This window comes from Apteryx mantelli, chromosome 3 (genome assembly GCF_036417845.1).
Source record: "Apteryx mantelli isolate bAptMan1 chromosome 3, bAptMan1.hap1, whole genome shotgun sequence".
Classification (NCBI taxonomy): domain Eukaryota; kingdom Metazoa; phylum Chordata; class Aves; order Apterygiformes; family Apterygidae; genus Apteryx; species Apteryx mantelli.
The window spans coordinates 45,415,265-45,440,940 of NC_089980.1; the positions used below are offsets into that span (position 1 = coordinate 45,415,265).

At 38.7% G+C, this 25,676-nt stretch overlaps 1 protein-coding gene across 12 annotated transcripts in view; it reads right to left on the reverse strand.

Annotated features, from left to right (window-relative positions):
• LTBP1 (latent transforming growth factor beta binding protein 1) overlaps positions 1–25,676 on the reverse strand; it is a 215,364-nt gene that overhangs the window by 84,730 nt on the left and 104,958 nt on the right. For all 12 annotated transcript variants that reach the window (XR_010883704.1, XM_067293254.1, XM_067293257.1 and 9 more), the window contains 2 exons: positions 14,808–14,910; positions 9,138–9,209 (listed from right to left, as the gene is read on the reverse strand). Coding sequence is in view for 11 of the 12 variants with exons in the window: in XM_067293254.1 (XP_067149355.1) it covers positions 9,138–9,209; positions 14,808–14,910 (175 nt within the window). In the remaining variant the exon portion in view is untranslated. The remainder of the gene's footprint in view (positions 1–9,137; positions 9,210–14,807; positions 14,911–25,676) is intronic.

Below are 25,676 nucleotides of genomic sequence, written 5' to 3' on the forward strand. Positions count from 1 at the left end.
TACTCTGCCCTTCAACTCTGTAGAGGCTGCAGTGGATCACAGAAGGAAGCCACGTGCCACCCCAGGTGACTCCGCTCTCCAAGTTATCCATGTGCACTGAAGCTTTACCATAACCAGGGTCTTGACAGGGGTGCACAAAAGGGTGCGGATGAGGCTGCAGATCCACCTGTACTCTCTTCTAAGCACATAGCTTGACACATGGCGAGGTCAGCCACCACGCCGTCCTCTAGAGCCACTGCAGGGCTCCTAGCTTCCAAAAGCCCAGCCATCGCCACCAAACCACCCTGACCACTGCTAAACTGTCCCAGAATCTTCAGCACTAAGGGGTACTTAACACAGATGGTTTTAACAAAAACAGTTAGTGTTCGACACCTTCACACAGATTTTTATAGACCCACTGGGTGTCAGGTCAACCTGCCATTAGAAAATACAATGTGTTAATGACTCTGCCACTGAATTTCCTGGGAAAAAAAACAAGCTAAAACAGCCATTCTTAACTGAATGTCTGCCCGCTCATGTGAAGGGTGCAGCTATGAATGAATAAAGTAATCTTAAATATCAGAAGTGAAGGAGGAGTATGGCAGTGACATAAGATATTTTTCACTTACACAAGAAAACACATGCTAAAATTGAACTCATTATAAACTATGATAATTATCATATGCAGTTTTACTAACACTAGTAATAATGACTTCATCTTCAAAGAGCTTTACATATACTGATTAGTGACTAGAAGATGGAAATGAATGGATAACTAAGATATCTAACTGGAAATTTGTTTGGATTTAAAATAATGAAATGCCATTTGCTTTACTCATGTCTTTTTCTCCTTTCCAAAATGTTCAAGAAGTTTTATTTGGATTTCTGTTCAGGATACGTCAATCTTCAAGGTTTCACATTACAAATACCCTCAAAAAAATGTTTTGAAAGACCTTTGCCAGAATCTTGTTCTACAAATAGTTAACAAAATCAGATGATGTTCTGACCTCAGTTTTTAGCCATGGCTACACATACACATTTGGAATTACATGGTGTGAGTATCACAACAGTAAATCAAATTTTATTAGTCTAGGTGCAGCCAACAGACATTGCAGAAATCTATTTTCATATAAGAACTGTGATTTAGGGAAGGACTGAATAGTCCAGAAAAAAGAAAGCATTAACTTTTCAAAAACAACCTAATCCTTATTTGTTACTTTTCTTTAAACTGTTCTTCCTTCCTTAAAGATTCAAAAACCCAGTGGCTTTTCAACACCTCAAACCATATTATGAGATTCAGGCTCTTTTACTCAAGTTATTTGCTGATTTGTTTGTTCAGCTTTCTTACATGCATTGCATGTTGGGGAACTCTGAGGATGAAGAAAAAAATTAATGAATCAAAACTTTAAAAGGAGAAGTTAGATATGGGACCAAATTCTGTTCTGAGGTACTTTAAATACAAGTGCAAAGCATTTATACACCTAACTGCAGGTTTCCCTCTGACTATTGCTAAGATATTCTCTGTGTACAGAAGTGTACAAAGTAGTAAATCATCTCTCTGTCTCTGCCAGCGCATGGAACAAACAGGTGCTGGAAGGGAGGACATGTCGCAGAGGCTATTCCCTTCCAGTGTTCCGCCTGCATTCTCCAATTGCCACAATGGCTTTTAAAGTAGATTAGAACAGTCATTGGGGCTGCCTTAGCTGTTATTGGACACTACTCTGGTTCTCTACTGGAAGCTTACATGCAAAGGTCTCCCACCTTTCCTGGAGCAATGGCATGCTTCACTCAATCACATGCTGGAAGTGAATCATTTCAACTGAATTCCTGGATTAATGACACCATAAGGTAGTCTAAGTATCCCTTCTCCAAGGATAACAAAATATTCCAAGTGTAAACATCCAACTCTATGAAAAAATTCCCGTGTCTACTTATAATGGGATCTGCACTCGCCGCTTCCTTACTGCTAAAAGAATATGCTTTACTTTGTTAATATAAAACATGCCAAGTGATTTACAGGGTGCATCATAAAGCTATGGTAATCATCTTTAATTTGCCCATTTACTGAAATACTTTGCCTGGACACTTCAGCAAGAAAATAGAAAAACGCTACACAGCCTGCTGGTCTTCTACATATCAACAGTTCAACACAGCCTGAAGAGCTTGATACCTGCTATGCTCAGTGCAACAGGGCAAAAAGACTACTTGATCAGCAGGGCTGTTCTGCTGCAAACCAACCTACATAAGCAGATGGCTGGAATATCAGCCCTCCAGTATTTCCCAGCGGCAGCCTCCACCTGGAAGAGTGTTTAGGAGAACTCCACTGTGTTTTGGCTGTGTCAACTATTATAACAGCTCTTCAGACCACCCAGGCCCAGCTGGCCTGATGCAGAGTCATGGGGAACTCCAAAGTGGTGTAAAGCTGTCTTCACTTCCTTCAGCCTTGTAGCTTGTTTGGACACAAGGACCAAGTCCACTCTCTACTCTTTTTAGTAGTGATTTAGGTCCCTATTTGGTCAAAAACATAATGGAATTTGAAACATTCCTTCCTATAAAACGAAATTCCTTCCTTCATCTCCATGCTTAATGCCATTCAATTTATGCTCATTAAAATCATCATAGCTTGGAGCACTTAGCTGCACTTGAAAACAAAATTCTAGAACTGAATGTACATGTTTATTGACGTCTTCTGGTCAGAACAGCAACCTTGTGACAATATGTTACTTAAATCTACCACATTTATTTTATAGAAAATATTTTTGCTCAAGAAAAACACTCATAAGAGCTCAAAAAAAGTCAGAAGTCACTATATGAATTTTAAAAAATGTAAATGTAAACAGAAAGTAGTCTTTAACACAACATTTATAAGTTTGATTTTTGAAAGAAGTCATTGCTACTAGTCATATACAGAATGCAGTCAAATTTCTTTTCAGGACTGATAACTTTAAAATAATAGTATCAGGTATCAAAATTAGATTTTTTTAAATTTTACTATAACACAATGAACTAATTAAAAGACTTTTAAAATTTTAATACACGGTACTGAAGAACACTATGAAATGATTTAATTAAAACAATAACCCCCCTTTTGAAACAGTAAACTTCATTCTTACACAGCTTTTGCTATTTTATACATTTGGAAGGTGATTTTGGATAATTGCACAAAGAAAGCCTGCCTCAAAAGGCAATGAAGAATTTAGATTTTCAAATCCTTATTGTATGCATAAGCAGAATGAAACAACTTTTAATTTCACAATTTTTAAGACAATTATTGATTATGGAATGAGTTCCCTCCTCTGTACGCTGACTTGCACTGTTCCCTCTCTCTACCACTGAAGGCAAGAAAACTCTGACTCATAGTTCGAAGATAAGAAAAAAGAGTGTAGAAATCCCAAGAAATCCCAGAGAGAATTAAGACAAGACTAAACAATTAGCTTCTGGTAAATATTTTTAATTTAAAATGCCATTTTTTTTTACTATGGGATCCAGAATAAAAGTGCAGATAAGTGCAGAGTCATTGCAGAGAGGAGAGTTGTTTTTTTTAATGTAAAAAAGAAGTTTTCAAAATATAGGTTTCCAAATTAGTGAATTTCTGGAACTGGTGGAAAATTATTTATGAGATAAATAGCATAGCAGTTGTCAGAAGGCAAGTCAGCTGGCCCAAGTTCTTAGAAGAGGAGTAGAAAACTTCCTTCCACCCCTTTCAAACAGTCTCTTGAGTTGCACTTTTTTAGCTTGGGACCAAAGTGGCCAAACAAATATGCAGCAGCTTTCAGCTAGGACAGTCATGATACCCAGAAGGTATTTATAAATATTGAACCAAGAAAGGGAACTTGTAGAAGCAGAAAGCCTAGTTGGGCCACCAGAGACCTGGCTGCACTGAAACGCTCGGAACAAACTCATGGCTAGAAAGCATTTGAGTACTGCAGCCCCTTTCATACCCTCAGTTGCAGGTATCTGGTGCAACAGGACTCGTGCAATCATGACCTCTGCAGCCCACACCAATTCCAGCCCAAAGCACTGTCAAAAGTAAGTTTCTGAAGGACTAGTTCTGCACTTCACTCTGAAATTCTATGCTTTTCTCACTCTAAGAGGGAAGCAGACTGACTTCATTTAAATGATCAAGTAATAAAACTGAATGGAAAATGTTTATCCACATTTGATGCAAAACAAGCAAATTGCCTCTCAATAACAACCTCATACATATAACATGCTTTGCTATATTTAAGCAAAGCAAGCCTTCTAGATGATCATACACTAATTGGAATTTGTCAGAGTACTAGGCAATATAATTTCTTCATTAGAAATGACTTAGTGGTCAGCCATTAAATGTTATTTAGTAATATCTGCCCTGACAGATGTTTTCATATAGTAAGCTCTTTAATATGCACAATATCTCAAATAGCAAACTAAGACTGGAATATATAATTCATGGCTCATTTGTGAAATTTGTATTCATTTTGGTAGAAATATATTAGGCTTCATTGGGAGTGCCTGTCTGACTGAACAATCTCCAAATAATAGGCTAATTTGCAGGCCCTTATTCTCTCTTCGAACATCAGCTAAAACAGCACATGCTAACAAAACTGAAAATACTGTTCCAACCTGCTGTAGCTATTATTGTTAACCACTATTAATATCCTCAATTCTAAGAAATGTATAACATTCACATTTTACCACCTCTGTTGTATTTGATTACTTCAATAATAATCTGATTAGCGAGAATAACAAGGGGTAAAAGCAACAAACAACAACGCTTGGTTGCTAATGGAGATATTGCAATGCAGATTTTTAAAAGTTTCAAAGAATGACCCACTAATTTCTGTGAGCTAACAGAGCAACAGCAGCAGAAATCAATCCAAATCTTTCTGTGCTTTTGCATGGAATTTACTGGAACACAAGTCTGTAGAGCCCTGCTTTTCAAATATATAAGCAACGTCCAAACAGCAACCCAGCTCTGTTCCTGGAGATACATTTATGTCTCAGGATGATCTACATAAAAGAGCTCCTTTAAAGAAGGTTGTTAACATACTAGCTAAGTAACATTAATCAGCATTTCTTATGAAACTAAGCTCTTTTAAGTCATCATATACATAAATGACATGCAGGGAAAACAAATTGATTTGTGTGTTTTGGGGACAAATGTAGGAGGGCAGAATGCACATTAAAAGCTATCTAAAATCATGCTAAAGTGAATGGAAAAAAGCTTCCAGTCCCCAGTGCACATTATTACAGAATCTGATCCATTAATATACAAGTACTAGTTTCTGCAAACTCATATACATTTAATTTTAAATACATGGAGAATTTTCATGAACTTTCATGCACAACTTTCTACTTCACTGGAAAACAACAAATATTCAGGTATTTTTCCAGCTCTTCAAGATAAGATTTTTAAAGTGCTCTATTGGCAATAAGTTAGTTTCCCGAAAAACGAATCCAACCTTTTTACCAGCTGTTTTTTCATTCTATTTCATTTTTCCAAGAAAACCATTAGCTGAAGAAGGAAACAGTAAATATAATTCTAAACACAGAACCAGAAATTAGCATTGCATTCCGAGAAGGAAGTTCCAGCTCTGATAAGCTATATTTTGGTTTTAAAGACAGCCTTAGGGCATCCATGTGTGTACATGTAATAAATCATCCCACTGAAAAGAAAATTACTGAGGGAAAAAAAGCCTTGCTTGACAGCAACTATACTAAACTGTTCAAATTAACGTACCCACAGATGGTTCTTTGTTATCCTACAAACACACAAGAAAGAAGAATGTTTCACCACATTAGTTCGTTCACTTTAAAGGAAATCAGGATCTGGTTATTAATCACACTAATACCACACAGGCTTTGTTAACTAAGGAGGCTTTTGACTGCAAAAACAATGTAGAACAAAAGGCTAATTAGGCGTTTAGGCCAGAGTTTTCAAAGGCAGTGAAAGTTGGATGATGTCTAGGTGAAAGCAGCTCTCTCTTAGCTGCAGGCATGGATTCAGAAATATATTCCCAGTACTATTCGGTCTGGCAATGTTGGCCCTTTCTGAGAACGGACAGAGCGCGCAGACCCTTTCAGCAAAGAACAATCTAATTAAAATGTATACTTGCATATGGATATTCTGTGCCACTCCTTTTCAATTTAATTGTTATGATTACCACCAAAATAGGAATACCTGTCCTCCCATCCCTCCAGCAGCTTAACTAGTTTTCTCTTCACAGCTATTGCTGTTGGTTTTCTCCAAGTGTGTGATATGGATGGCTGCTTCTTCATCAGCCCTATCCTGTTTTTTCTAGAAAAGTGCATTTTCTTCAGACAGACACAAGCAGGACACTTTTGCGTGACCCATTGAAAAGCACATGCTAATGACCACTACAGGATCAAAATACATCCTGCCAGCAGCTCTTTCACACGCAAACTCAGCTTTCCTGACAACTGTGCAGAGGGCAGTATCCAGACCCTCTGAGACAAAATGGTAGTCTTGTTATTTACTTCAGTAGGACTAAATTTCTTCCGGTCTTTGTTTCATGTGTTTTCCTTCTGTTGATTGCTTCCTTATTTCTACCTCATTTGCAGAGTGTTTTGGTGAGTAAATTACAGAGAAGCATCCAACACCAGAAAAGGCAATATGGGGCAAATGTAGCAGTCACCACACTCATTTATGTCTGCCTTCTCCAGACAGCTAGGAGATTGTCCCCTGTCCTCAGTTCATCAACAGTCTCCTCCCTGGTGGGATAATCTGAACTCTCGTTCTCTGATAAAACTCTAGGTTATGAGTTTTTCTGTTTCAACTACAAGTTATATTGAGAGTCTACAGTTCTCTCTCTTTCAGGATAACGATAGCATAATGCAATAACCTATGAAAAGCCTAACATTTCTTACAGAATTAGTTATATAGTACAAAAATGTGTTAGGGGAAGAACTATCAAAAAACAACACAGAAAACAATGACAATGACCAGGTACTGAGCTGTCTCTGTACACTACCATGGCAGGATTTCACTCCCTCTTACGCTCCTACCCGGAGACATATGTTCCCTCTCTCTGTCAGCCTGTCAGTGAAACAATTTCCTAGCCAACTTCTGGCAACCTTCACAAGAATCAGACCATTTTTTTTTAACTGTTTGGAGCCCTTGATTAGATAATGCAGTTTCACCAAAATAAGGTTTGCTAACATCTAGGTACAAGACCCTTGAACCAAACTGAATATGCTACTCTCCTTTAAATGTGTGCTGGGTTGCTGCTGTCTAGGAAACCAACGTGTATACAGTGGAGTTTGTGCATGTCCATTAGAGTTATCACAAGCTCTTCTCTCTCCTGGACCATGTTCAGAGGGATGCATGTTGGTGCTGAGACACATCTTCAAGACACTTTCACTGCTCTGAGTTAGAAATCCTCCCTCTTGCAGATTCTGAAAAACCTCATAACTAATATGCAGAATGATGTAATCTCTTTGGAAATGGGAGCATCTTGCTGAAATATATGTGCCACCTGCATGTTTAATTTGAGGGAGAGTGGGAAAAGGTGATCCATACACGCCTCACGCTCACCTCCTTCACTTTTTCACTTTACAGTCCCCAACAATAAGTTGCCATCAACATATCCCTGTCCCTTCTTTTCTTAAGAGGAATTGATGGTCTCTCAAAGTAGATCAGGGAACAAGTTCTTGACATGCAATTTGCAGCTCTTCTCCATTTAGTCTCCTTAGTATTTTGACCCAACACAATTTTCTTTCACAGTCCTCTAGTGTCCCTAGCCTGCAAACTGTAACCTGTAAACAACAGGCAACCTGTAAACCACAGGGCAGGAAACCAGGCAGTAGATAGGCTAAAGGGCCTGACAGAGAAACTTTCAGACAGCAGCTCACATGTTTCCCTCAGCAATGGAAGCAGCAGGACTTTGAGTTTGTGTTTAGTGCTCTATGAACAGTACCTTTTTGTTGGGGAAATCATTTCATTATGTGACTGGCTGCCATACATTTCTTTATCCATGTGTTAACTGAGAGTTTCCAGTTAAAATGAAATTAACTTTATCTCCAAAAAGCCTGTGTTATATCTTTTGCTGCCAATTACTCTTTCATTTTCTCCTTCTCTCCACCCCCACAACTATTTGCTGGCAGCTCTTGTACTCTTGCAGTGACAACAGTGACTGGCAAACCTGACCACAGGTTAGCATCATCCTCACTTTAACTCATGCTTCCTTTCCTTGCACAAATCTCTTTGAAGAGCACCACTGGAGGATTGCTCACACATTCTCAGAGCTCCTTTCTCTTGTTTCCTTGAGCTGTGCCAAACAAGTAGGACAAGCAGTTAAGCTTTTTCCTACATCTTCATCTTGCACCTCTGTTCAACACTCCAAGACATGCAGTAGGTAGGAGTATATGTCTAAGGCCATCTCTTCAGCTTCCTCAAGCAGAGATGACATCGGCTGGGAAAATCCACATGCCCCACGGCTTTCTGTGCAACCTGTATGCAAGTCAGTTGTGGTTTATAGTGCAGCTGCATGATTGTGCAGATCCCAGAATCTTGTATGTTTTGACAACTTGTATGCTTAGAGCCAGGAGACACAGGACATTTCTGCCCAAGAAATCTTCCACATGCATCTCTAATCTCTGAGTAACCCACCTTATGCTCCGTACTTCCCTATCTGCACTATGTACATTCTTGAAGTACATGGTTCCCACCCTTAAATGGCAGCCAGGTAGGCAAGGATTCCCATATTCACTTACCAAAGACATTATCTGGGTATGCTCAGTACTGTTTGTTGTGTCTCACCTCTAAAGTCCAAAATAACCATTTTCTCATTAGTCTAAAGCGTAATGATTAGTGTAAGTTATTCTCTATTGTTAGTTTCATCTGACTCAGCAGGTTAATTGTTTTATGAAAGAACTGACAGAACAATGTATTTCTACTGCACAACAATAGAAACAAACACTTAGGAGGCCATCTTTATACATCATCCGAAAAAATGAGAATATACATGAAAGTGTACTGCCCTGGAGCAAAGGACATTCTACAGAGTTGCCAATATTTGGAAAGAGTTAAAAAGACCCTCAACATTTTTTCCCAAGTACAGATCAATGGACCAGATCATTCATCTAAGAATACTGAAGAAGCTGTCACACAAAACTGGTACTCAGACAAACACAATCAATTGCGAACACTGTCTTACCTTGACAAAATGTAGCATTGATCCTCTTGTAGCCTTGGGGGCATTCCATCATTGGGCTGTATCCATGGTAAGCTGAAGGAAAAATCACATCAGTTAAATACTGCTATGTTTTAAATGCTTTTTTGGTGAGTCTGACAGTCAAATTATTATGTAAGTATGAAAAAGTTATAATGGTTTTTATTATGCATGGTTAAGCATAGAGAGGTCAAGAAATGCAAAATAAAGGTTGTTCAAGCAACCTTAATTCCATCTCTTTCTGTATCGCTGAAGTCTTCAGTTGTTCAAATTTATATTCTTGATTCAAAAGAAGAAATTCTGAAATCAGGACATTATCTTTCACCTAGTTCTCAAATGTTCAAAATCATTATCTTCCCAAATGAGCTACAAATATCACCTTGGAAAAAGACAAAGTTGAAGATTTATGATAGAAAGTCATGGTTTTACAACTGAAAGTAGCACTAGAATGCAAAACAGGCTGCAATGTCAAGCAAAATAGTTGGGTAGTTTCTCCTGCCACAATGATTTAAAAATAATTTGAAATGCACAGGAAACAGAAGCAACTAAACTTTTAAAATGAGGCAAAAAGAAGAAAAATGGCGCATTTGTGATTTACCTATTAAAGTTTCTGAATTTTTGAAGACTGTGTCACTTATTGGCTGTTCACAGTAAAATGTCAAGGGCATGATAACACTACAAAATACAGACTGAGTTCAATTTTGCCAAAATAGAAAGTGTTCAGTTAACTAGAGTTTTATTTCTATTTATTGTTTCTTTCCTCCACTTAAGGTTGCCTTTGAGACCACAGAAAACTGTTTATTGATTCTTAAATTGTTATAACATCATAAATGAGAGCGGTAACTTCTCTGTATGACTACATACTAAAAGCTAACCTTTTGGCAAAGCCCAGTACTTTATTACACATATAAGACTAAACTTTTGGCACTATGCTCTCACAAGTGCCTTTAATAAGAGCCAGGAGAGTTTTTCATAATTTGAATGCTACAACAGAGATACCTTACATTTGGTCAGATCTTTTGTTTTCCTTTAAAAGTGTTTTAAATGTTCAGCAGGCCAAAAAAAATCAAAATGCATTACTTTCCATCTTTACTGTATATAAACTGTCAAGTAAGACAGAACAAAGTGAGTGAGATAATGTTTTCAATTGGCTTCACTTCACATATAATGCTTGAACTGCACATTTATCCGTGCAGCTTAGTTCAACCCTCACTATGGGGTGAAAAAAAAGAACTGTTTTAATTTTTGAAAACTTTTCCTATACTCTGGAAAAATTTAAGTGACGATCTTGAGCAGCAACTTTTGGAGTGAGATAGTTTTATTTTAAATCACTGTGAATTATCTTTCAAATAATCGCTTAATTAGAACATCAAGTCTCTCCCTGAAAATTGCTGAAAATAGGTAAGTGCAAAAATAATACAGGTAATAAAAATGGCAACAACGTTCTTATAGTTTTGAACACATACACCTTCCATCTTTACACTGACTACAACCATTCCAACATAAATTAAAAACTGGAAATGTTGCTTGTCACCATACCAGTAGCAGCCACACGTTTATTTTCAAGCCAGCTCCAATGTCATCACAGTGTTAATACCAAAATCAGTTTTGATACATGTATATGAAATTTAAGGTGAGATTTTCAAAAGTGCTGCCTATTCTTGGTCCCCCCAAAATCAATGAAACTCTGAATGCTAAAGCTGGCAGAGTCAGATTGATAATTAAATTTTCAGCTGATGATGTCTGATGTCCTAACTTACCTGTGTTTTGCCATTGCAGACCTGATTCAATACACACGGAAACCCAGGGAGTGTCTCCGTGACCTCCCGTGGGCAGGAATGGTACCCTGCTGCAGAGCCTTGCAAGGGGAAAACGCAGGAAGAGCAGAGCTCTCCCGCTCGTACATGGAGACCCTCCCACCAGCCGTGCCAGCCTTTTCCAGGGCAGCAAGGCACTTTGCCCTTGCACAGTGACTCTGCTGTTCTAGAAAGCGTGCTGGTGGAGCAAGGTCAGACTTCACCATCTCCCTCCCTCCCTCCTCCTCCTTGTACACTGAATGGGAAATAGCAGCTTACAAGCAGCTGTTTTCCTCCTTGTACAAAAAGCAGCAATGTAAGCAGGTCACAGCAGAGTAAGGAGTTTGTTCAGTGATGGCTAGTCATCCATGTCAGAGCTGGATGGAGTCCTACATTACTTGCTCTTTACTCACTTAGACAACCTGTTTATAATTAACTGTTAGGAAGTAGCTGGAACAATCAAAACATTCCTAATGTAATATAGAAATGTAGTTTGATTTAAAACTCTTCTTCTGTAGACAAGGAGATCTGTTCCTAAATTTCTTCTTGTGTTTACCAGTAATATTGACTAGCCTGTAAAGCTTACAGACATGGGATTCCTGTCTCAGGCCCAGGCAGCCGACTTTGCAACAGGACAGTAGGCCCTGATCCAAGTGGCTATTAAGCAAAATACTTAAGTACATCTTCACAAAGTGACAAAGCTCTACTCAAGTCCATCTGAACAAGACACACAGTTAAGTACATCCTTAAGTAGTTGACTTAAAGGGAAAGAAAAGAAAGGACATTTTTAAGTGCTTGCTACTGGGACTGAAGTGCATGCTTAAATATGATGCTGAACTGGGTTTTGCAGGTGACTACATGTTAAATACAACCCACTTAAGTCTTTTTATAAAAACAGGTCAATCTTAAATGAAGTTTATGAAGCATAAAACCATAAAAGCAAAAGGAAATCTGCTTGCTTCCAAAATGACTACAACAAAAAGGGTAATACCAATTTAATGAAAAAAAGTGTCAAAATATGTCAAAATGACATGGGAATAATGTGGCCAGAACTTGGCCTGCTGAGACACAACCATGGACACCACTTAACTAATAATCTACTTGAATCCCAGAAATGAGTTCTTTGATCCTATATATTGATCTGTGTGATCTTCGATCCTGTATAGCTATGCATACTCTTTCCACCACTGAAAAATTCTCATTATTGTGAAAAATAAAAGTATTTGATAAAATATATGATGCTTCCTTAAGCAGGCACTCCAGTTTTATTAATTCTCATCGCAAATTTATATTTATCTTTGAAAATTGTTTGCTCTACAGAAGCATAACACTGATACTTTGAGACAGCTAATTTGACACCTATTGCAAAGGACGCTTAGGTCCAGGCCCAAAACAGAGCTGAAAATGCAAGTTGTGCGCCTAGGTTCAAATCTGACATCTATAAAACTCCCGCTAAGATGCTCTGAAATCATTTGAACTCCTGAAACACTCTAAATTTATCACCTCAAATTCCTGGAAACCTGAAAATTCACCATTTGCACACATGAAGAATTGCCATAAGTCATGGAACGACTAGGTAGCTTCACGATGCTTAACTCATTTCTAGATCAAATCTAGACTGCGAAATTACACATATTTCTACCAAAGCTTTCTGAGAGGCTCCATCAGTGAATGTTTTTAAAGCATACACCAATCAAATCATACTATGTAATGCAGTGAAAGATGACACTGTATTTTAATCTGGAGAGAGTGCACTCATCTCCCCAACCCTTCTTAAAATGATAATGTATGGTGAGAGCTGCTACCTAAAAAGATGAGTAATGCATCTCACTGCATCTAGGAGACTCAAATCCTTTCTTTCCAGGAATTCCTTAACCACAAGACTGGATAATTCCAAGTGGCACCATTCTCTGTCTCTCTTCTTGAAATTATAAAGTTACATGCAAAAACCAATTCCAGATTAATTGTGCCAGAAAGCATGAGTGAGCATGACTCATACCTTTAATAATTAAGGACACTCACTGGAAAAGAGACTGGGTTACCATTCCTGTTCCAAGAATTGTTGCTACATTTTACGGGTTAGGGCATCTCCTCATAGGTTTAAAATGTAGACATGAAACTGTTTTGGCAGAGAAAGGAACTCTGAATTGCCCCATCCTGAGTGACCGTGCTAGCTGTTAAGGTTTTATATTAAAAGGAGAGCATTCCTATCATCAGCATTTCAGAAAAATGATTCTGCTTAGTTCTTTGAAAAAGGATGGTGGACTTTCTTTCAGGAGAGGCTTCTGGGCTGTGTAACCCAAGTGTGTTTAGGCACTTCTCTGTACTCCCGTTGGAGACACCTGGGGACCAGGATTTCAGACCCGGTTTGCTCCAGTGTTTCCCTAATGGCTTGCTCTTAACAGCATGCAAAGCACATTGGCATTAGGCAGCTCCCTGATCTTCAAGTTGTCTGTTGTGGATTCCAGGCTGAGGTGACAAGGTAACCTGAGCTATAAAGAACCAGCACATAGGCTTCCCTTGGTACCAGGTCACAAAAATTTGGAATAGTCGTTCCAACCAGTTCTTGGTTCTAGCACATATCGGGCTTTAGTGATTTTCCCATGGCACACCTACTACCTACTTAGCAATACATTCTGCATACTCAGGCACTTATGATGAACAAAACTTTCAGCTGTAGTTAAATTGCTACTTCTGCAGAGAGAGCTATAAATCAGGACACACTTTGCAATTCAAAGAGGTACACCAATACAGAAGCAATGTTCCTGTTAGAAACTACCGAGTTATGTGCTGCACAAGTTAAAATTTAAATACCTGAATCTTTCATCGATTATGGCCCTCAAAGACTTCCAGGATGCTTTCTTTTGGAAGCAAATCAGAAGATAAACATACTCCAAAACACAAAACTCAGGTCCTTCATAAGTTAGTGGATCAGACTGAGTCAGTAAGTAATTTTCTCTTAGAATTATATTTTATGCACTTCCCTAGATTTGCGGACAAAAATATGCTTCCAAAATCAAACAATTAACATGTTTCAAGTGTTGCTATCTGTAGGAATAACAAGGGCCTAGGAGACCTGCGTTAAGAAGGACTGCAACTCCTTGCACAACTTTTGGCTCACTAAATGGGGGCCTGTTCCATCTGCAAAACAGAGATCACATTGTTTATCTCTCTTTATTTTCTATTTAGTGATAAAATCATCGCATGCAAGAGAAGTACTAGTATTCCTGTGCAACAATAATGTCATTCACAAACGTTTAAGAGACTACATTCAGTTTTCCCACAAGTCATTTGAAAGCTCTTTCTCATTACAATATGATGTCAAATTGTAACGAAACTGTGAGGGAAGTCTTTGTCATAGCCTAATTGTAGAGGAAAACATTTCAAAAACAGAGTAAAAAACGTAACTGACAACTTAGAGCCTAGAAAACTTTGGCTTCAAACTTGAAAGTTCATCTGCAGTCTCAGGAGGTCACTGCATTCTCTCCAAGCAGTAACTGGCGCCTCTATAATTTAACATTTCTGTGCAAACTTAAAAAAAAAATAAATCCAGCTGGAAGAGGCAAGGTGATTCCACATCATTACCTTTCCTGCACTGAGAAAATGCAACAGTGCGTCACCAACTTACAAGGAGGAGGAGGAAGGAAGAAAAACCCCAACCACATTAACTTTGCTGGCTGCACTGAGTGCCTGCATATCGTAACTCTGCTGGCATGCAGGAGAATTCCAGCTTCTGTGACCTGCCCCTAATCATACCATGGTGTTCTTTCAACTACGTTCCTTTTTTTAAAAAAGGAAAATACTATTTGAGAAAAAAGCTATAAACTGATGCAGAGAATAATAATGAAATAGCACTTACATGGCTTCTTGGGACATTTCTGGCATTTATTAAAACCCCAGGAAGTACCCACAGTTCCACAGCAGTCTTCTTGCTTTGAAAGGCCAGGAAGTGCTTTGCCACACTGGAATAGTTAAGTAAAGAACAGTCAGGTTAGTGATACTGTACCATGTTCACCTCTAGTATAACGTTCTCTTCCAGTCATCTTGGGTCAGCCTCTTGCCAGTGTAATTGAGACACTGAAGATTCACTAGAGCTCTTAGCAGAACTTAAATAGTGCCTTTGCATTGGAATGGCTCTCTACATAGGAATGAGCAGATTAGGTTTTGAAATACATTACTGTCTTCCCCCACTTCAACTTGAAAAGGAGGAGAAAGAAACAGAAGAGAACAGTATGTCATAGGAATGAATGAGTATATTTCCAAGCTAGTAATTCTCCACTGGCACAAACTCCTTACATTTTTCCTAATAAAAATCTGTTCCTCCACTTTTGCAAAAGTTGTATAAATTATCTCAAATACCTTTCTCATTATTCTCTTAAAGAAATGGACAAAAGGTATTACCATGATTTCTATAAAGTAATTTTCTATTATTAAAAAGCCTCAACTTCTGGCCAACCTATGTTTAATGTTTATGACCAGTTACTGAAAATTGCCAAATTATAATGAAAGATTCCCCTGTCCAGATACTGAAGGGGAAAGTAACACAGACAAGATGACTGAAATGAAAGTTAGTGATGTCTGTGTTATTCCAAATAGCTGTCTCTTTTCATGGGGGTAACCTATGCAGAGAATTAAATTAATCTTGCCATCCTTTCTGAAATAAATATTCTTTACATTTTTTTTCCTGAACAAGAATATTCTGATTACACTTTTTATTAATAAAAACACTAACATTCAGAAGCATACAAGATACCATTTGCATTTTTGACTTTTGCAATTTTTTCCATTATGCATGGTAAACAAAGTTTAAATATATTTCTCTATGTGAGATGTGGACATTCAAAAATACATCTAAATCTGTCAATCAGGTATAAAACAGAAGCGCACAAAGTACAAGGGAAATGCACAACAGGCCCAATTAGTAACACATTTTCAAAGAAAATACTGATACAAATAGGCACCGCAGCAAATATTTCAAATGTACTGAAGTACCTCACTATGGAATGAACAGACCACCCCCGACCTAACTTCCCTTCCCGTCAACATATAAAAACTTCTGACCCAAATGCTTATTGATGCTTATCTTTCAGCTCAAGATAGCAGGCTTATCCTATGGCACAGGCCCTAGGGATTGCTTCACTCAGGCTGGTAACCCTGTCACCCCGCGGTGGGGATGCACGCTGAACACACAGGCATTGACAGCTTCCTCTGACCAGTATGCTTCTAATCATATTGACACTCATGGGTCAATGAAGTTTCCCAAGTGCAAAGCTACTCCATGTAGTTTTACAGTATGACTATTAATGCAAAGGTAGGACACACTACAAAGTCACGGCTCTGACTCATCAAATGGTCCCCTTTTGCATTGGGAAGGCAGGCAAGGTATCATCCCAGCCATCTTCTCTGCTCATTTTCACAGATCATCCCCAGGCATCTCCTGAAACATCTCAGCTGTCAATCCAACCAGCAGCAAACTGAAAGCAGCAGCAGTTCTCCATTTGAACATCAAACTGCACAATGCAACCTGCAGCAGCTCAGCACTTGTTGCATGCAAAGCTCACATATCTGTCAAGCGAAGGGTGTGTGAGCAGCTGGGGGCAGCAAGCTCATCCTCTGTCCCCAGTGAAAGACACCCTCACTCACAAAATGGAGCTTTTAGCACCAGGGCAACTTAGAGAAGTTATGGTGTGCCTCTGTACATCACCCCTATATGGGACAGCAACAGTTGTGCTAGAAGCCCTGTTTTAGAGTGACATATGAAAGTCTTAACAGCATGAAGAGAGCAGCGGCCAAACAGGTTAAAAGACACTGCTCAGTTATCATGTAACTTTAGGAGTCTATTTTCACACTATCAGCTGCAGAGGGTCTTGTGCCAAATTTTTCCATGTTCCAAGGCAGTTAGTGGCATGAGAAACAGTCCTGGACTGGATGGCATTTGGCTGCTTTAAAACAGTGAAGTATCTAAACTAGTAAGTCCCACCTTTCAGACGCAGGCCCAGGCTCACACTGTGTGAACAAATACCTTTCAGACTGCCTTGCGCCCCACTGGCTTGGAGCACTGGTGGGATTAGTATGTGATTATTATTCCTGACCACTCAGTTACACTCTGCTCTGTTTTTTGAAGCAAGTCTCAGTATGGAGAAGGGAGTTTGAGCTTTAGTTTCTGCTAAGTGCTCATAAACATGCTGTAGATACACAAGCAGACAGCAAGGTAGCACAGCAATACTGGTGCTTGATAAAAGCAGCCCAGGTGCAAGAACAGCGAATTCTGCAAACCCCCATTCTCCTGCAGCAGCTCAGCTCTTTTCAGAACTGGATCTAACTGTTTCAACTGCCTCTAACACGATGATATACAGTGAACTATGCTACACGTTCCTGTAATTCCCAGAAGTCCCAAATCTTTCAATTGAAGAGAGCACATAATGTCTCCTCCAAGTGGCTTCCCTAAAAAATTACGGAAATCTTGTCACATCTTTACACATCATGGGTTTCTCAACTCCCAGATGAGCATGTTCCAAGGACTGTTTTACTTTGTAACTACAGGTGCTCGGCTCCTTTCCGAGAGCTAGTACTGCTTCTTCAAAGAAAGAGAAGCCACTTACTAAAGTCATATAGTGCAATGGCTTGGGAGAGCCAGCTGAACTGATTTGTGCTCAACTTCCCTCTCCCTTCCCCCACTGGCCTTCCCTTGCGCCTCAGTTTTACAACTCTTCTGTCTCTGAGAATACGTGGGAGAAATCGAGGCTGATATTGCACCTCCCCTTATGATCTCAGAAACTGAGCATTTGGGCCGCAAGGCACATTACATAACACCCAATAGGACTGCTCCTCTACAAGGTCACAAGCTGCAAGGACACATCCCAGCAGCATGTGTGCATAAAGGCAATACTCTACTAACATGAGAGCCAATATGCCATCATTAACTGGCCCATTTTTTTTCTTTTTCCTCCAGAATAGAAAAGGTGTCATTTAACAGTGGTAAATTAAAAACAGAATAAAACAAAGTTAAGGAAAAATAGGAAGATGAAGGACTAAAGCCTGCTTTTAGTTTAGGTGTGGTGCTACAGCATTTGCACTGTACTGAAAATCATGATCTCTGTGGTCATAACTTCTTCAAATTTCCATATAAAAACCATGAGCAAAAATAAAGATGCCAAAGTCTGAGTCATCTGGCAACTGTGGTTTGTAGTCCTGTCAGTAAATACTGGCAGCGATTAAAGCTGCTGCTCCCAATGCCTCTATGGCGAATTAAAGCTTGAAGAATCAGTGATAATTTGGTTAATGTCCAGATCATTGTAAGAATCAGCAAGAGAGGAAAAACAACTACCACATGGGGCTCCTTGTGGTGCTTCAGGTCTGTGTGATTTTGGAGCTACGCATCAGAGAAAAATGACTGCTCTGTAAAGTCCTAAGCCAAGCAGAACAGTGAATTCTTCTATGGCTAATAAACCCTGATTTCTCTCGTACATCTAACAGTGCTTCAGATACTTTCAACACTCATGGCAGTGCACAACCTGTATCCTAGCCAGCCACACTTTCCTAAGGTGCTCCTCATTCACAAACCGTAAGCACCAGTGAATTAAAGCTCTGTTTCTACGGGTCTCAAAAACTTTGAGGTTATTTCTGTCCTCTTTAGAAGTCTTATCCACTTTCTAGTGCTGAGAAGAACTCATTAGTTCTTCAGCTAGTCTATTCCATTTTAGTTTGTCTCACCTTTCAAAACACCTCCAACACGTAAGTACAAGCCTAAAATAAGCAGTGAGGCCTAACACAGGCACACAGATTCTGTTAGTGAAACGACAGATTCTGCTATGCTTGAAGATGATGCCATTCTCCTTAGGCTTCCACTTTTCTATCCATCATCCACACACATTTTAAACTAATCCACCCATGTATTCCTGAGGGCTTCTGGAAAACTCCTCACAGACAAAAAACAGATTTCCATGAATGATACATCAATCGCAAGCTTATGATTTGGAGATAATTCTTAGTAGTTCAGAAGGCAGAGAAGTCATGAAGGATTGGTATAAAAGAGCTGAACTGTGCTGAAAGTGGCTCAGCAGTAGCAGCAGTATGAGGCACACATGGTACTGCTATAAAACAAAGTACTTCCTGGGTAAAGCACTCACAGACACTGAAAGTATTGTTTTGAGTCCACATATTTTCCCTATGCGTGCCTGGGCTTCTATGCCAATATTTTATATAACTGAAGGAAGTACTGAATATTCCCACTGGAAGACTGAAATTCTGGCTGACCCTGTACTGGTGCACAAAGGCCACCCCAAGCCATATCACCTCTTTGTTCCTCTGTCCAGACTCCAGCCTCAGTCCCATCTCCGCACTCTTGGAGTGCAAAGTCATGCACTCCATCAGGGTTAATACATTTTCAAATGCCAGGGAAAAGGCAGGATTGTATCCTCGAAACCCTTTTGCGAAGGCATTAGGAGGAGGAATATAGTCAGCTCCCTGTTAAAGTGCAGTAGAGACCCAGCCTGGCAATCAGTCTCAGGGTAACTGCAAAAGATTCTGGCCTAGTCACCAGGACATTTCCTGGGACTCCCACTCCTACGTGACCCATCTACAAATCCCTGTTACAGGCTACTACTTAAAGCCACAATATCGGTATAAATAAAGGAGTGCCACATGATTAACTCTGATTGAAATCGATCGGTGCTTTGCCTGAGCTAATAGCTAATGACTCTGGGATTCAGCTCAAAAGGCTGCATTTCACATACCACAATAGCAAAAGTGAATGGATACACTGTTTAACTTTTTGTAAACTATTCAGCAGGCACAGACCTTGGATTGTTACTTTTTTTTTTTCTTCTTTTTCTGTAGGTGCTACAAACAGAGCAAGAAACCAAAGCAAGAAACAAATTTAATAAACCGTATTACTGAAACAATTAACAAACCTACTTAATCAGCTTACTGACCAGCTGAATGACAGGTTGTTACAAATGAAGAATACCGGCCAGTGTAACACTGGCTCACTAACAGGCATTGTTTCATAAGCAGAAGAGAGAAACTTAAATACTTCCAGACTTTCTAAAAGAACTGGTAAAGAGTTTGTTTTGGCTTATCCAGAACATTCTTCATAGGCAAGTAAGAATTATCCAGCTTTCTTTTATTTGAGTAATTAAAACAATGTTTGGTGTTTCTGGTATCTGATACATCTTTAATCTTCTGATATTTCATGGTATTGATTTTGCAAAGAATATATTGTGAACAGAGCATTAATCCTGTAAATGAATCCACACCGATTTCTGACAGTCTATTTGTTTAAAAACTTCAGAAGCCAAACCATGAGCTTCAAGGAATTCCAGACAGTTATTTTATTTTATGAGATGGTATTTTAAGACCATTCTAACGAAAAAAGGTTTTAGAAGTGCTCTGAAGAGAAAAAGGACGAGTATGAAGCATAGAACTTTACTTATATCATTTTCCTCCTAAAGAATATGAATAGGCAAGTTCATTTCATACAACCTTCAAAAAATGAAAATCCCTGAAATTTACCTCCATAGGAAAGGTTTGTGAACTCTGAAGTACAACAGTGATATTTATATTGTTTAATGAATAACTTCAATTGGCACATTACTATAGCCATCAACTCCAGACTACATCTACTATGATCATATTGCATACAGTCATATAAATAGATTATGTTATGCATTAACAGCTATCAATACACTTTGCTGCTCTGCTTTCTAAGTGAAAAATGTCTGATGCTTTTGTTTAATATTTCATATTGGGGAAAATTCATCAGCGACCTAAACCCCCTTCCTAAAAATGTACTTATATATGTATATTCTCAAAGTTAACTATGTGGTCAGTGCATCTCCTTGTGTGAATCACGTTAAGTACAAGCTTAATGGTTTGGACTCAGAGTCATGATACGATGTTGACAACTTCTGAACTTTTCCAGCTGCCACCTATCACCTGGCTCATTTTGTATTCTGTCAAGTCTGATAGCAGAGAAAGGCATCACTCAAACCAAGATAAATGTCACGTGCAGAAGACATTACTGAAACACACCATTAAATAAACTATTTTCATAAAAATTAATCCCACTAAAAATGCTGATCAAGTCACAGCTATTTATCAGAAATACTTGTTATTTTTCAGAATTAAGTAGCATTTGAAACTGTGTTGATAACACTGAAAAAAAATGGACAGACCTTAAAATTCCCAATGTCTAGCATTCATTACTCCCGTTATTTAGCTAAATTGATTTAAAAAACAATCAAAAGATGCTTCCATTGTCTGTTATAGGTAGTGGGTTTTTTTCTTTAATAAGATTTTCCAGAGTATTATTGCGATATGCCAAATTTCACCTAAAGATACCAGAACAACTTGAATTCAGCCATCCTTCTGATAGGAGCTGTAACAGCTGCAGGTCTTTTCTACACCACTTTCAAAGCCCTTTGCAAGGGGAGCACAAAGCACAGCTCAGCATCATGCAGCACACAACAGACAAGAGAGGGTAGAACCTATCCCCTCTACATTGCGTCATTGAACTGACCTGAATGTAAAAGAATCCCAGAGAGGTCAGAAGAGCGTATTTTTAACCAAAACTATTTCAGTGATCATTTTAGAGAGCAGTCCACCCCCAGCTCCCCAGCAGTTACACACAGCACAGCCGGGGACAGTGAGCAGGAATGAACAAGCACTGGCAGACACGGCCTCTTAGCCAGCTTCCCTTACAGACATGTTGGCACATGTTGCCTTCAGCTAGGTACGCTACTTCGATATCTGTCTCTCTTCAAAATAGCAAGTCTTTTTATTTTGTTTTTAAGTTACAGATGCTGAGATCACTATAAGTTTCCTTCCCAATAACTCGAAAATCTCTGCTGAAGAGAACAGTCTTACTTGTGAATCTAGTCAGGATTGCTTTAGACAAATTTGGAAGTGCCAGCTTCTCCAATTTCTCGCTGCTTTGCAAAAAATTCCTCTCTCTTTACAGTTATGCAAAAAAAAACCAAACCAATTTTGAGAAAAATAGGTTTTTTTGGCCAAAATAGTTAAAGTTAGTGACCACAGGAAAACACAAAAGTATACTTAATAGAGACTTCAAGGTGGTCTTAAGGGGGAAAAAAATGTGATGCTTAATTCTCTTTCTATGAATTTTGATACGTTAGGCAGCTCCATTCCTATATCAATTTAAATGGAAGGTAATCATACACAAAATTAACAGGACTCTGATTAGCACCACAAACTTTACTACGTGCACCACTGATACTGTAAAAGTATTTTGGGAAATAACAAGATATTCTGTGTCATAATAAAGGCATTTTTATTAGAATTAAAATGAAAAGCAGCTGAAAAGGAGGGATTTAAAGATGAGAAACAATCTTCCTTATTTGCTTGCTTTTTAAATAGGGCTTAGTGAATCAGTGCTCTAAGATGACAGACTCCTTGGATTTCAGAAACACAGGAATACAAGGCTGGAAAGGACCTTGCAGGTCACCATGTCCAGCCTCCAGCTTTTGAAGGCACTGTAATGTACAGTGCTGTCAACAAACCTACTGCTCTCCATCTTAAGTGAGTAGGATTTTTGTCCTACTGCTTCCACTGTAACTGTTTACTAACTTCAAGTCCCTATTTTCTCAAGATCATTTTATACACATTAAAGTACAAGTTTAGGTAAAGGTTTGATCACTATTTTCGTGACAACAATCAATTTCTGGACTGCAGCTTAATTGCTAGTTTATGATATACCATGCAAAAATCTTTTTGATATTAGGAAAGCATTTGATGACTCATGCCAATTTTATGCGAAATTGCATAGTAAGTTGTCATGTAACATGGAAAACTATTATGGAGTAATCATTGTAACATCTCCTGGAAAAGAAATACTTGTTCAGCTTTTCACTTGGAGAGAACAGACGCAGCAAGCATAAGCGAATTGACGTGGGTAGAAAAAAGAATCAGCCAGAACATAACTATCTGCTTTATACACTACTTTCTAAAAATTACAATATTAATACTACACTTCCATAGTTGCTCTTTCCACTTTTGTCCTCAATGCTGAGCACACTACACAAAACAGTCCCAATTAAGCAATGTGGATAGGTGTATATATATGAAAACATACAACATCTTCATTAATCTATCCTCATTAAACTAGGACATTCCAGTACGTTCACTATCTTCATTCTTTTCCTTTTTGCTATCCTATTCTAATGGCCTCTGCCTTTGGTTATAGTTACTTTTGACATTATAGACAATGAGGCAGAAAGGAGGTCCTCCTACATTGCTAAGTAGGAGTGAACTAAGGCTTGGGAATATGACGAGATTCTTCAACTATCTGTACCACAGTGCCATCCAAGCTTTGATTCAGGATGGCTCCAGCTGCTAGCTCTAACAGTGTGCACTCTGCTGGAACTAGACTGCAAAAAATATGCTCTGGATGTCTTGGCATTTGAATACAGCATCCATCCTATGATGGGAGCAGGACTAATGTTTTTGAATGAGACACATGAAAGGAATTTAGCTAAGGTGGGGTGAAGAAGAATGTGTTCGGAGATGAAAAATGTTCCAGGAAAGGCTGTGGAAAAAACCAAAAGCATCAAAATCAGAGCACCTATAATCTGAAGACCAGCGGAAATACAGGAGGAAGATGGAGAGAACAAGGAGTAAAAAAGAGATAAAAGGAGAGAAACCCAGAAAAGTAGAGATTACATACACACAACCCCCCAGTATAGGTTCTGATACTTTTGGTGGAGGCTAAAAACACAGGATAAAAATGGGAATCAGCAGAGTCTTCATTAACTTGGTAGATTACCCTAAAAGAGGCCACACACACATGCTTCCATCAGTCAGCTCTATAGACAGTAAAGTGACCTCTGATCCCAGAATATTTAATAAAACATTTCTGAAGCCAACTATCCAATCCACCCTGCAAAAAAATGTATAAACACAGATGATTATTAAGAAAAGTAAGAATACCAAAATTATCCATCATAATCTCCAGAAAGGACTTGTAACTCACTACTGCTAATAGCAAAAGCTCAGTTTAGCAGCCTCTCTAAACAAATGAAGATATTCCTCATATTTAGCAAAGCAAATATCAAATAAACAGAAAACCAAGCTCTTTTAAAATAGAGACCTATCTGAGGGTAAGAAAATTAAGTGCTTTGCCCAGCTCAAGGTATATTTAAAACATACAAACAGATAATATTAATTGTCTGACTGCAGGAAAAGCACATCGAAAGTTCTGGTTCAAATCTGAAAGGTGAGTGCCACCCTACAGCTGCAGTTGTAAACTGAACTATTACATTAAACAACAAGGCCTGCTGAAAAACCTGTTACACTCTTCTCCAAGACTGACACTGAATGGACAAATTGAGTTTGGAAAAAATGAAAATGGACATTATTCTAAACTAGGAGGCAATGCCCTTTCTTGAGAGCACTGCAAAGGCACAGTGTTTCATGGGAATACTGAAAAAAATACCATAAAAATTAGAGACTGAGCATCTAGTAGGATTTCCAGTGAGGCCTGAGGTCAATGTAGGCAGATTTCCCCTTTCCTCCCCCATTTAAATGGAGCACTTTACTGTCTTCTGGTTTTAAAACCATTGTAATGTGAGGTGCCTGCATAGCACACTGGAAATTTTGGCTACATACATGATTCAAAATTTCTGGCTCAAGCACAAAGCAGAAAGAACTGACAGGAAATTTATAGAGCATAACAAGTAAGAGATAAAAGATGCAGCACCCATCGCCTTCTTAGCAGTGACAAGTGCCTTGTCATTTCTAAGGTTCTGAGGAAGGAATGTGGCCTCCCCATGTATATGAGTGCATACAGAGATACAAATAAATACTAATAAACCACTAATTATAATAATAATTTCAGAATTTCATGATTCTATGTGATAATGCCATGTTTGTTAGACCCCTCATTCTTAGGAAATACAAAGAAATGGTTGTTTGATATGGGCCCTGATTCACTTTATCATTTAAAATCCATAAACTGCCAGCTGAACATGTGCTTCAACACTTGCCAGAATCAGGTCCCCAAAGAACAAATTAAAATTTTTACTATTCCTGAAAGTGACAAGCACAAAGGCCACATCAGTATAAACAAATTCTGTGGATCCAAAGTTAAGTATTGAACAATTAGTGAATACTAACCTTAGTGTTTCATATGCAGGCTTAAGTCTGATGTTTTAAAAACATTTTTAGACTTGACGATGTTTAAATTTACTTCTCCTATAGCATTCTTCAGAATGATTTTTTTCTAAATATAAAAAACCCCCCTCACATGATAGCCTTGCGTCAGCAGATTTGGGGATCTTTAAATCCACAGCGATGATTTTTGAAAGTAGAGTTAATTACATCACTAGTAGGAATACTATGATAGTCCACATGAGCCAGCTGCCAAACGGAGAAGAGAAAAATATTTTACAGGAAAAAGACACAGTTCTCTGGAGCTGGCAGAGTATGAAGAGACTCAGGAACTGTGGTTTCAGTCCGAGCTTCCAGAACGCAATTGCTGTGATGACCATGCGCCCTGCCACCTGTGTTACCCTCACTCAGTTTCTGACTCCATCTGCTCCTATCTGTTCCCCATCACCGATCCTCCCCTAAGCTCCTTACCCCTCTGTATTTGACTGAAGTCTCGTCCCTCTTTTTTGTGTGCTACTCGGGAGCCTTTATAACTTGAGAAAATGTCCTTGCTCTCAGTTCGAATGCCTGGCATCACAGCTTTCACTGACAGCTAGAAGAAACA